Source organism: Tinamus guttatus, unplaced genomic scaffold, assembly GCF_059628265.1.
Source record: "Tinamus guttatus ecotype Peru unplaced genomic scaffold, ASM5962826v1 Tinamus_guttatus_pri_ptg000165l, whole genome shotgun sequence".
NCBI lineage: Eukaryota > Metazoa > Chordata > Aves > Tinamiformes > Tinamidae > Tinamus > Tinamus guttatus.
Window position 1 is genome coordinate 375043 of NW_028288699.1, and position 13968 is coordinate 389010.

Genomic DNA, 13968 nt, shown 5'->3' on the forward strand with positions numbered 1-13968 from the left:
TGTCTACCAGCATCCCTGGGTCCTTCTCAGCAGAACTGCCTTCCAGTAGGTGAGCCCCTAACCTGTACTCCTACATGGGGTTACTCCTCCCCATGCCCTCTGCATTTGACTTTGTTGAACCTCATGAAGTTCTTCTCTGCCTGTCTCTCCAGCCTGTCCAGATGCCTCTGAAGGGCAGCGCAGCCCTGGGGTAAATCAGCCACTCCTGCCAGTTGCACATCACCATCAGCTTGCTGAGCGTGCCCTCAGTGCCTTCATCCAGGCCACCAATGAACACGTTGAACAGGACTTGACCCATTACTGGCCCCTAGGCTACCCTGCTAGTTATGGGCCTCCAAAGTCATATGCAAGCCTCAGTACATGTAGAGGATACGATGTGGAATATGTCAAGGAGACAGGCGATGGGGCCAGGCCAGACTGCTCTGGGGCATGCTGATCTAACTGTACTGTTCTCCATGCTCAGCTTATGGCCGTGCCACGTACACAGACTCCAATCATTAGCGTACACTGTGCCACACGATGCCTACATGCCGTTTACCTGCTGTTAGCTCCAATCGAGCCGTAACACGGGACGATCACGCGCTTGGTAGTTGTATAAGAGAATGGATTCCCCTTCCCGCCCTGCTCCTCGCCATGGACTGGTGCTCAGCAGTGCCTGCAATCTCCCCATCGTTCTCTTCCTCTCAATAGGAAACTGGGGAGCCCCAGGGTAGCAAAAGCCTTAATTTGATCATCGTGTGCCTTGTGTCCGTGTGCGTGCCTGCTCCTGCTGGACGCCCAGCCCTTACAGTCCACAAAATCAAAGATATTGGGACTACGGGGAGACATTCATGCTTTCTCTATCACTGCCCATAAGCAGCAGGCATAAGACAATCCTTAAAAAAAAAAAGGCAGCTAAAACAGAATAAAGAGCTCATCATTCTACTACTTGATTCCACATTCCAATCCTTCTGTTATGATCTGAAGTCAGAAAAGAAGGATAAAGACTAGAGTATTACTTGATCGTAAGTTAGGCTTTCAGTCTTTGAGAATGACACCCAAACTTCAAGTTACGTGACCATTTTCTTAAGACTTTGATCAGATATACACTATAGCAGTGAAATAAGGCATAGAAAATCCTACACCATGATGACACCCGTGCTTGCAACTACATTAACATTTCTGATACACATGAACAGTTTTAATCCTCCTAGAGAAACTCAAGAACCTATTACCAAAGCATAAGAAATAAAAAGTAAACTTCTGAAAAGCATCAGAGTGGCCAGCCACTTACTGTGGGCTCCCCGTGGCACTTAACGGTAACCTCTTGCAAGGTCTTTAGGTCAAGTGCAACAGAGCCAAAGCTCCAAGGCTCACTGCAGCGCTGTGCCAGGCTCAGGGCTGCACAGTCCTACGGACGCAGGCTTACTGCAGCGAGCAGCCCTTCGAGCTGCAGTGGGAAGCGCTTACATGCGTCTGCTTAGTCAGGAAGCCTTTGCAGTAGCAGCCCCTAAGCATGGAAAGCGGTTATGCTTTGTTTTTTTAAATAACACTTCTCTGAACCTGAAGAGTTGTTTTGCTTACCTGAAGTCTAGTATTCATTTCCAAGAAGTAGAAATTCTTACTAGAGTCCACAAGGAATTCTACTGTTCCAGCAGAGGAATATTTTACTGCTTTGGCAAGAGCCACTGCTTGTTCTCCCATTGCTCTTCGAGTTTCAGGGTCTAGAAAAGTGCTGCAATACAGAAACAATACCTTTCTTTAGTCAAAAAATACTATTAAATGATTGAATCTTCTACTTAAACTAATACCAAAAGAAGAGAACATTAAGTTATGAAGACATCATGTCAAGACTGTCAAGTATTTGCCATTGCATTTATATTGACACATAAATACTGCTAAGTCTTGTAACTTCTCATGTCTTAAGATTAGCCTTAGCTTTAGAAGAAAAATATTATTTCATTTTAGGATCACTTGAAACCTAACACACTGCAATCTTCAATCACAGCTAAAGTACAGAACACTAAGGATAAATAACAATATTCTTTAAAATAAATAAAAACAGAAAAACTTTTTTAAACACTGAAATCTATCAAAATGTAAGTTAAATAAAAACAAATATATACAAATCCATGACTCATTGGAAGGCATATTTGCTTCTCTTGACTGTAATTAAAGAGCCATGATGAAGCTGTAAAAAAAAAAAAAAAAAAAAAAAAAAAAAAAAAAAAAAAAAAAAAAACACTACCCATTGAAAACTGGAACGCCAAAACAGAACAGAGGAGTTCAGGGAGGGGGGAGAAGCAGTTCTGACACTGAATTCAAACAGCAAAACCGCATAATCATGTCAGTGTTGCAGTCTGCAATAACATAATTCTGCAAGTTCACAAATTATTAATTTGGTTTATGTGGGTAATGAAAAATAATGCAAAAAATCTGTATATTCATTAATATTTAACTAAAAACAACAGAACCATGGTTTCATGCCCAGTGTTTACTCTCTCGGATTTACTTGTAAATAAAAAACACCCAGTTATCTGTTTATAATTGCGATCCTTTGCACTCCACACACCATGGGTGCCACTCAGGGGCCCCAGAGCTAAGAGCTGAGGAGAGACTATGACCAGTGCCCACATGCCTGTTCCAGGAGAGCGGTGCACCCCTCCATCAGCCTGGTGATCTGAAAGATGCAGGGAGGTACAGACTTTGCTGCTGCTTCACTTCTGTCCTGCAAAATCAAATTTAATCAGCCTATACAGATTGGTAATTTAGAGCTAGGGAAATTTCAGTGGCTTCCCACTGATGCTATGGAACAGCTTTGCCTTCATCCTGATACACTGACTTACAAGAAAAAACATTTGGCAGTTTATCATATAGAAGTATATAAATGTTTATTACATTTCTGTGGCAATTTAAACTGAGGAAGCACAACCCAGCTATCACTCTAAGAAGTACTTTCGTAAGGGAATCCCTCCTACCTTACCTGTAAGTTACTATTTAAAATGAAAAGAACACTACACCAATTTATTCTTTTTGGGTGTCTTCAGAAAGGGGCCCTAACTCTGCAGAAGATCAATCAGGAGCCTCCAGTTATTTGAAGCAGCAAACGAAGCCCTGGAAAGCTCCACCTGAGCCCAAGAATATACCCTGAGAGCATTGCTGAGTCAGGACTTCACTTCCAGCTCTTCCTCTGAGGTGTTTCACCAAGACAAATACTCTCAGGAGAGCTAGACACTTCTTCCAGTCAAACAAGCCATATTTGACACCACACAAAAAGCACGGCAATATTCAGACAAGCTTAGAGATAGTGGAATCCGTTTCTTCAAAGCAAAAGTGCTACTTAGAGGCTCAGTCCTTCCAGCAGCAGTGCAGGAGGTTTCTGATGCAAAGCAGGAATCTCTAGAATTTTAGAAAACCCTTCTTTCCTGGCAAAGAATAGGATCAATGTGAAAAGGAAATCAAGTCTCAAGTCCTCAAGAAAGCTACCAGCAGATCCTACACCAGATCAAAGGGAAAATAAAAGCTGTGCAAATCTGCATCATACCTATCACACCTGTCAAAAACAGGCTAAAAGATTCATACTTCTTATGATAAGTCTTTATACAAAATTACCAGCTTAAAATTCAATTCAGGATTTCTGCAGGGTTTTGACCATGACAGCTCAATACGAGTGGCTTATGAAGAACAGAACCTTTTCAATATTGGCTTCATACTCTAAGAATAACCATTATTACTTCTCAGACAGATGAAAGACAGTTACTCCTCTTTATTAGAGTGGCGTCTTCCTATGTTTGTTAAATGTAGGTCTGAGATGTCTCTGTTACCTCCTGCTGCAGACAAGAGAATGGAACAGAGGTGTCACACTGCTAAACTTGATCTCGGCCATGTGGCTAAGCTTTATGTTCTAAAATGCCTGGATTATCCCTGCAATCAGCTAGGTTAATTAACTGAAGTTTTCCTATTCCCCTCTGCTGCTTTACCTTCCGTACACATTGTTTCACGTTTTACAGTTGAAACAACTCTTCTCCAACCTAATTAGGCATCACTTGAAAACACAGTGTTTTAAATCTGACTTCACCTCCTTTTTTTCCCCCCACATATACCTGTTATTCTTTCGACCAAATAGCTCCTGCGGCAGCATGAAGGCTGCAAAATAAAAGGGATTCACAAGATAAAAGCACCAGAAAGAAAAAATAAGATCAGACCTGGCATTTCATTTTTAAGACCTTCTTCAAGCTATTGTAAAGCTGATCAAAGACAATACGACTGGCTTGTTCTATTGTTTCTATATCCAGGGAGATGACCACACGGGCAAGATGTTACCTCTCTACCCCCAGTTCGTCAGAAAATATTTCCCAAAATACTTTCATCTCCTTCACTCAGAGGTCAGGCTGAGTATTTTGAAAAGCACAGACAGCTACACTGCCAATGAAAATTTATTGCTCAACTTGTACAAAAAAAAGAAAAAGAAAGATAATTCACTGATAACACTTACCCTTCCTCTGAAGATACTACGATTTGGCTATACAATTTTCTTTTTAAAAAAACGCTCATCTACAATAACTGCTCTTCTTGCGGATTATCTATATGTAGTGCAAGCATAAATATTTTAGAGTATTTCAGAACGCAGAGTTTTGCCCTAATGTCTAAATTGTGCTCAGATACAAATCATACACGAAAAAACAGGCTCACTGTTTCTCTTAACCCAGAATCCTTCAAGGATTCCTAAAGAGTACAATAGGAATTATAAGTTCTGGATGCACATACAGACAGCACACTGCTCAGACCCTGGAGAAATTAAAAATAGGTAAAAGCAGTCCCAGTCTATGCAGCTTCCAGGAACAGAAACATTCCCAAAGAGCTGAAAATGGTGCATGCCAGGAAGTTCACAAAACTAGTTTAACCATTTAACGTACATTCTAGTGCGGTCACTTCCTGGTGAAAGAGTCTCCCTTTTGAATCTCCTAACTCTTAGATCTTTCTGTCACAGGCAGGAAGAAAAAAAAATGTCCTTTGAACTGAAATTGAAAGGATATGTTTCAATTTAAAAAGACACTGAAAAACTAATGCCTAGAATAGATAAGGCAGATCAACTAGGCTAAAAAATAGTAAGGAAAAAAGCTCACTAAGAAATTGGTCTCCTGGCTCAGATGGAACCTAGCAAAACTTTGGATAAAGATTAAGAGAGCATGTCCTAACAATAATCGTATTTCAAAAGAATATTGTGTGCCAAGGATTTACTAAAAGCATGTGGCATCACCTAAAACTTCTGGAAAGCAGGCAGAGATGCAGAGTAAGCAGGCAGCTACTAAATGCTAATGCCTTGCTCACTGCGGATAAGCACACATCTTGCGTGCTGGTACAGAAGGCGATGGCAGCTGCTCTGCCAACCCTACATGGAGAAGAATTCCTTACCAACCACCCTACAAAACAGAGAAATATTGGCACTGCAGTACTCAACATCGTCACTAACATCACAGCCGACATACCAACAGGTAGGAATATGAATTCTAACTTAGGGCAAAATTAAAGTTCTTGCAGTCCAATAAAAAAAAATACTCCTTTTAGGTTAAGATCTGCACAAAGAAATTCACTCCGAAGCAAAAACTATGCAAGGCATGGCATGCTGAATTTGACCTTCCAAATAAGAAGGCACTGAACTATTTTTATCACAGGATGAGTGTCAATCCTCCCTTGTCTTTTGGGTACCAGAAAAAGCTTTCTCTTACACTGCTTTCTCCTGACATGAAGGACCTCTAAGTAGTTCCTCTGAGATCCACTGAAGAATTCAATCCTGCCAAAGTTCACACTCTCATAGCAACTATCTCTGAAAAGGAGTTGAGAAAAGTTTAGGTAGAGCAGAAAAAACGAATCAAGGAAGACCACTAAACTATAAAATCCTGCTTGAGAGGATTGAAAAAAAAATCAAAAGAGGATTGAAAAACCCTTGAGAAGGTCCACCGTAGAGCAACGAAGATGAAGGGACTGGAGCTTCTATCTTATGAGGAAAGACTGAGCTGGGCCTGTTTAGTCTGGAGAAGAGAAGATTGAGAGGGGATCTGATCAACCTGTAGAAATACCTGAGGGAAGAAAGTAGGGAAGATGGGGCCAAACTCTTCTCCATGGTGGCCAGTGACAGAACAAGGGGTAATGGGTACAAGTTAAAACACAGGAAGTTCCATCTCCATGTGAGGAAGAACTTTCCTGTGAGGGTGACAGAGCCCTGGAACAGGCTGCCCAGAGAGGCTGTGGAGTCTCCTTCTGTGGAGATCTTCCAAACCTGCCTGGATGCCACCCTGTGCCATGTGCTGGAGCAGGGGGGTTGGACTAGATGATCTCTAGAGGTCTCTTCCAACCTCAACCATTCTGGGATTCTGTAACGTTGCTACGTTACAACAAAAATGCTAGCCAGTTGCTGGTGAAGGCCAGAAACAGCAGTTTAAAAGTGAAAAGCCAGGAGCTTTTCCCAAAAAGGTACAAATCTGGGGTAAAGACAAAATTATCATAAAAGGCCAGAAGTTCTGCCTGGCTGCCAAAGCGTGCCAAGAAGCAGAGGCCCAGCACCAACTAGAGCAGCGCTCACACAAACCCTCCTGCTTGCACTTCCCACAGGAGGTGGAGCAGGACAACTGCCTACTGTAACAGGGAATAAGTAACCTCAGCTGGTCTCCTGCTTGAAGCTCAGGGATCCACCCACCAGGCAACACCAGGACTGCCTTATATACAGCATCCTCATCAGAGTGCTTAACAGACCTCCCTTCGAAGGGGAGGTTTTTCTCACAAAAGACAGCACTTCCTTAGGAAAGCCAGGGATTCAAACACAACAGGATCCTATTAAGGCGGGTACCAACAGCTGAACATGGCTGTAACAAAACTGCAAGTATTATTCTCAAAGTCAAATGACCCTCAATAATCAGACTTTTATAATCACTTGATACTTTTTGGGGGAAAAAAAGCCATTATAAGCAAAAAGGCCTGAGATGCCAGAGACAAAAATCTTAAATTGTACAGAAAATGAATATGCATTTTTACCCAGTGCATGCCCATTTCTTGGTCTCCCTGCCAATAAACCAAGAAATAAAAAAGACAAGAAAACAAAAAGACAAACACATCAACAGAATTCTCAGTAGTAACTACATAAAAACCAGGGGAAAACAAGGACTAGCGAGGGCTTCCTGCACGCAGCAGTACAAGAGCTGTTGATCAGTATCGCCAAGGGAAGCACCGTTAACAGGAAGGGCTAACTGCAGGCTTTCGGATCGTGATGCCTCGCAGGAGGAGGAAAGGAGAGCCCTCCTTACCTGCAATACTCTGGAGCACGCTTTATGAAGAAATGAGCAACTTGCAGACATGGTGCAGACTAACTCACAGAGTTCTTTGCTATAAAACAATGGCAAAGCCATCCCAAGTGATGAACACATTAACAACAACGGGAAATCCTACAGCTAGTCACATATCTAGGTCTGGTTTTCTATATCATAATTTCCCCTCTCCTTTTTTTTCTGTGTGTGTTTTCTGGCAAAGTATATGCAATGGAAAATACAGCAAGACTATCTTGCACAGTTTTGATGCATTTCATCTCTTTTGAGAATCCATGGGTTACGATCATTTAATGCTTTGGAGTTATTGGATACCTACATCCATAGGTCACTAACCTGGTCACCACTAAAAGAGGTGTAGAATAGTTACTACTTTGCAATCCATTTAACTTGGATATAAATAGAGGACTATCTAGCCCCAACAACTGGCATAACACAGTCAAGTATCTTCAAGAAGGGTAAACTGAATATTTATTCCATATTTTATTTGACTCTTAAATTCAAAAACTGAAGGCCAAAGAAAAGGAAAATATATTGGCCATATTAGGCAAGTCAGTTCACATACTCCATATATTTGACTGGTAAGACACATATCTATTTTATACAAGATTATGAAAAATTAATAACTCAAAATCAGTATTCTTTTTGCATAAACATCTTAAACACCAAACTAGCATCTTAAGTGCAACATCAAAATCACCTCAGAGTCAAATGACAGTAACATACTATACTATTTTTGTAAATAGAATAAATGGTGTTTTCATTTGTACAATAATAAAATCAGCAGGTTTCCAAAAGTGCTTTCTCAACCTCCACAGAGCTCAGGATACCTACCTTGGTGCTTCCTCCACTACTTTTTGATTTCTTCGTTGAATGGAGCATTCTCTTTCATTTAACCACAAAGCGTTGCCATGCTTATCTGCTAAAACCTGGAACAATAACACACTGCTATTAACCTACCCAATGTGTACATAAAGCCTTTGACACTCCATAGCTTGCTGCCAGCTATATGCTTTACACAGAAAATTAATTCAAAAAAAAAAAAAAATCATTTTTCCCCCCACTTTAAAAGGGAAGTCTGGAGAAAAGTTGCCATTCTGTAAAATTAGATAGACTTGAAATTTTATTTGAATGCTTGAAAACTTTGAATACTTTAAATTATAAAGATGATTAAAGTCTGCACAGATAGTCTACGTTGAACACAGGAAAGGGAAAACTTCAAAGTTTCTGAGGAAGCGAAAGAAATTAGAAAGACTGAGGCATGATAAAAATTATATTTTCAAGCTTTAAAAAACGGACGGCAGAATAAAACATTCTGAAAAGTTTGTTAAGCAGCATCTTATCTCAACAAAGGAGAGCAAATCTTGGATGTCAAATGTAGTTTCTTAACAAGAGATAAAAGCTTTCAGAAACAATGGCTGCTAGAGCTCTCTCTGCTAATCACAACACCCTGTACTCAAAAAAACAGCAAATTCTTCAGAAATTTTGCAGTCTTTTGTCAAGGGAATAAAATTGGCCACTCTCCAAACACTTTGAGTGGATATTAAAGCAACAGTTTGAAGGACTTTCTTAATAATCAGGTGGCAGCAATGGTTCTTGGCTGCAACTTCAGTCTAAAGAGTTAAATACAATCAAGCATCTAGATCTAGTTTCAATCACCTAAATTGTATGTTAGAAAAAAAAAAAAAAAAAGGCAACACATGCAAGTTCAGCATCTCAGAACTCTGAACTGCACTGCTCTGAATTGTTGGCACTGCAAATTCAGAAAAGGAGCTTTATCACCCCACGTAACACATCAGATGGCACAGCTGCGCCCAGTAGAGGAGACAGGAATCACTCAAATTTATGATCTTATACTCTATACACTTGCTAATTCATTGGAAAAGTCTTTCTTTGTGGACCATACCTGCTCCCTTCTTCCTTACAGGTTTTCTCCCAGCTATCTCCCTGCTCTGATCTGCAGGACCCTGTGTCAATATTCATAACTTCCTTCTTCAAAAGTGCAGCTCTACACTGAAGATAACCCTCCACAACCTGTATGAACTCAGTCATATGTGCCTACATTCACGACACAGAATTTACAGTATTTATTTTAGCACCACAAAGCAAGCCTAGCACTAAGCGAGTGAACTCCTGTACATACAACACCAATGGTTGATAATGTGTAAAGAAATCTGTGTAGATGTGACAGAAAGTGAGGCACTGATCTTACGAAGATAACTCATATGTACTCTATATTGGACACAGATTTTTCCTCAGAAATTCCTTGAGCTCCCATAAACTTACTGAACTTTCAAGAGGAAAAATCCCCTCCAAAGCATTCTGTAAAAGGAACAATTTGAAGGAGGGGAGAGGGGTTCAAAACAACACTTGCCCCAGAACCTTATCCCTTATCCAGTTGGATGCTCAGTGACAGGGAGCACCAAAGAACTCCAGCCCCAGCGAGATCGTGTTAGTGCAACACAAGAGGAACTCCCAAGCATCCAAAGCAACTTCCTACCCTAATCCTATTCATCCCATCCAGAACTAAATGACACGGAGTTCTGCAGAAATTTGTTTGGAGAAGAGAGAAGGCTGATCTATTTAATACTCAACAGCAGTTCTAGGGCATGCTACTCAGATGGAACCTCTGTCCTGAAAATAAAATGACTCCTGGAGGCAACTTCTGCTTCAAACCACCTCAAAAAATCTACAACTTCTCACCAATGTCAGTCTAATGGAAACAAACTAGGAAAGTCCCAGAATATCTTGATAAAGATAAATTACTACTCTTCTCTCTTTTGTGTCTCTGTCTACATACGAGTATTTTACTGAAGTGAATAATAATTTATTTTTCAAGCCAACTTATAGATAGTATTATTCATTTCAGGGATGTTCCATGTATCACTTAATTTCTGCAATCTGTATCTTAAAAGAAACAATTTTTTGCTGTCAATTAATATGCCTTCAAGAGACAAATGAATACTGACAATGAGGATGTAGCGATAAATAGAATCACTCGTGTCACACCTGGTGTCAGGCTTTAAGTTTATCTCAGGTGCACTGTTTATGCTAACAGAAATTAAAGGGACTTATTTCTTAAAATAATTAACAACAGAATGCATTTTCAGACTGCTGAAATCATGTTCTCTGATCACTTCTGGGATGAAATAAAATTCCTGTGCACATCTTACTAAAATACACATCACAGTCACAATATTTTTGTAAACATCTAAATGTTGTTAAAAGAAAATGTCCTGCTTATGGGCTGTAAGATGAGATAGTTACAATATCAGTATATACTATGTACAGCCATACACTAAGTAAATCTAAGGTATCACATCCTCTCCTGATTCAGCTAAATGTTATTTCCACTTGTAGGATTCCTATTTAGCCGAGTAATATTTAGACATTCCTTTTACTTCTACTTTCAACTCAGATCCTTTATGTCAGATATTTCAGGAGAACAAGACTTCAAATCAGTTCAAGCATAAACTCTATTTGGACTCTTTTTTCCTGTTAATTGTTTTAGCCTTTTCTTATGTTCTACAAAGTGATTGTTTTATAGCTAGACACAGGAAACCCCTTATTTAACAATTTTAAGTACCAATCCTTTGGAGCTATATGAGAACATTAAAAAAGTTCTATTTAAAAGTTGCTGCTAAATTAATAAATATTTGGCATCTGGTCTCAAATTGTTTGTATATTTAGTGGTTTGAAAATGAACCAAGGTCAACGTCCGAAAGTTGATTAGAACATGAAGTTAAAATTATATGCTGCAATATTGTTAAAAGGTGCCATCAAAGTATTTGTGTGAGGAAAACAAGAATCACTGTATGCTTTTTATAAATAAAATCCTAAATTCTTAATGACAAGGTTATATTATTTACATTAGGTGAAATTAATTGATTTTTATTAGTGTTTGATTTTTTGAGGTAACTTTTTTTAAAAAACCTAAAGGAATCAAAAATTACAAAATCTGGCTCCAAATCATAGAATTATGGAGAAATTAATCTCGCCTAACTTTAGGCATCAGAGAGTCAGTAAGCCTAAAGAAATAGCCTAAACTGTATCTTTAAAGCACAAAGGAGAAAGGACCATCAGAAAGTGACTTCTCACAAATCTTCTAGGTGCCTCTCTCTTTCCACTGACGAGGGAGGGAATTTAGAAAACTAAGTTAAAACAAAAAATTAACTTTAGGACTAAAATATGCCAAGTCAAAGCATATTCTTTAGACCATCTTTATATCAGACAGCCCCGGGGCACATAAATGCACTTGCTCCAGTTCTAATGACTTTCAAAACAGTTCCCTGAAGTCAGAATTCAAAAATGAAAAACAAAACATCCAAATTTATTTTCAGTCTCCTAGGGCAGACTCTTCTACTGCTGGTAGGAGTCTGAGTTTTATGTACACTATAGCATTGTTAACCCAAATTTGCAAGCATCAGAAGGGAATACATCACAAAGATGTATAAAGCTATTAAAAAGAGAGAAAATAAAAGATGCAGGTATCCCCAAAATTATTAGTCATGTAAGAAAAATGTAGGAACAAGCTCTAGCAAACTGAAGTCTTTTGTAATTTAAGATGAACACTGAAATGAAGTGTTTACTGTATTATCTTTCCCCCGTTGTTCAAAGGTGAGAATAACTTGAAGTTTAAATTTCGGTTTTACAGACTGCTTCTTTATTTCACATATGCTATAAGTTAATCTGAGCAGGCTAATGTTAAATGGCAATTTAAAATAAATAAAAAGTATATGAAGTTAGAGTGGCCACATATCTGGCAGAATAAAAAAGATTAAATATTTTTCTCTCAAAAATCATTCCACACTATCAATTTTTTTCTGTTGTGGTTTCATTAAGTTATCGAGCTACTGTCAAACTACTTCAGGCTCCCACTGAAAAGAAAACATATCACAAGTTAGAAAGAGTTTATATCTTAGACCAGAGAAATAAGTGAAATTTCTGTTGAGAAAACTGACATATTCCTTATGGATTTCTTGTCAGAAAAGATTAATTCAAGGCTATTGACAGAGATTTCAGTTGCCCTATAGGATCAAATATATCTATTTTTGGTCATAATTTTATTTTAAAAAATGTCTGAAAGCAGGTATAGCTTTAATGCTAGATACAATAAAACATATAAATGGTCAGACTATGCCTAATTTCTAATCATAAACTGCCCAAAATGGGATACAAAACCTCTAGTTCACAAGGTTTATTAGATGCTTTCAAAAAGAATCTGAAGTATCTATAAGTCAGTTAGCATTTGCCAGAAAAAAATACAAGGAAAAAAAAAAAAGTGCAACAGGGCTTGAAATCCTATTTCCTCTGTGCTTATGGCACTGGAATCAGAGCTCCATGGAGTTTGGGTCCACAGTTCAAAACGGAGCCCTCAGCACAGAGGTCTACACAAGCACAGTCTTCAATGAACTGAGCATGGTTCATTCTCTTCCTGTTCAAAAAAATTTTAAAAGAGCTTGGGAATAATAACAGGAAGGCTGTACTATGTGTGATAGCCATGTAGTTTGAGCAATAGCCTAGCTCACAGGAAAAAAAAAATGATTCTAGGCCCTTTTTTAGCCTCCCATTTGCAATGATATTCCCTACCATTTAACAAAATGCACATAGTAAAGGGCTAAAGGTGGAAGGACACCAGTCTCCTAAACTGTACTTTAGTTACTTAAAAGTATTTTTTTTGTTCTCCAAAATAGAAAACAAAATAAATAAAAATTGAGGGCGATTAAAAAAATTACCGAACTTGTCTTCACAGAAAAAAGTCTAAGAGCAAATCAAAACTGCTCATGTATTTTCTTTACAAATCACATCTCTAATAAAAGACCTTTACAATGCATAGTATTAGAAATTCTGTTTTTACTTGTTGGTAACAAATGAACATAGGGTTGTGATGTTCTTAATCTTCGTCAAAGATTTAAGTGAAATTATGGAAAATTTAACAACTGCATTGGACAAAAATACACTATCTTTTTTTTTATTATTTTTTTTCCCTTTGATGTACTTGTAAAATTTTAAAACAAAACCTGTGGTTCAGTTATACATCTGATTGAAACTCTTCAGTAAAATTGCCTGAAATACCGTATTCACCAAAACACTTCTCTGTCACTTAGCCCAAAGATCAAGAAGAAAAAGTTGGGATTCTTTCATGACTCAGTAAAACAGAGAGACAATTTAACCTATCCTCTCAGAAGAACAAGCAGAAGAACTGTATTATAAGACGTCCCATTCACACATCCATGTAATTAAGCTAAAAGCATCCAAACAAACATAGGAGCTGTTAACTGCATGGGCCAGCCTCACTCAAGGTTTCCATGAAAACAGGTTTGATTGCACTCTAGAGGAGCTCTGCTAAAGGAGAATCTCCTTGGGATGCAATTCACATGCAATTAACAGCAACACTTAAGACCCACCATTTCCCTACAGCTGGTCATGCCCACTTTTTCTGAACCTCAGGATTTTCATCAGTTCAAATTTCATCAACTAAGTAATAATAATAATAATACAAACCTGGATTTCAATGTGACGAGGGTTATCAATGAACTTCTCTATCAGCAAGCGATCGTCACCAAAACTCGAAGCAGCTTCTTGAGATGAAAACCTAAAACCTTCCCTTAAATAACGAAAAGGGAAATAATTAAGTCCATATTTTAAAAGTTGATGATTAAATCAAGTT

At 38.6% G+C, this 13968-nt stretch overlaps 1 protein-coding gene across 1 annotated transcript in view; it reads right to left on the bottom strand.

Annotated features, from left to right (window-relative positions):
- The window catches only part of PCCA (propionyl-CoA carboxylase subunit alpha), a 242509-nt gene that overhangs the window by 144302 nt on the left and 84239 nt on the right, over positions 1-13968 (bottom strand). Inside the window, exons 10-12 of the mRNA XM_088522787.1 lie at positions 13803-13905; positions 8133-8227; positions 1564-1714 (exon numbers count right to left, since the gene is read on the bottom strand). Coding sequence (XP_088378913.1) covers positions 1564-1714; positions 8133-8227; positions 13803-13905 — 349 coding nt within the window. The remainder of the gene's footprint in view (positions 1-1563; positions 1715-8132; positions 8228-13802; positions 13906-13968) is intronic.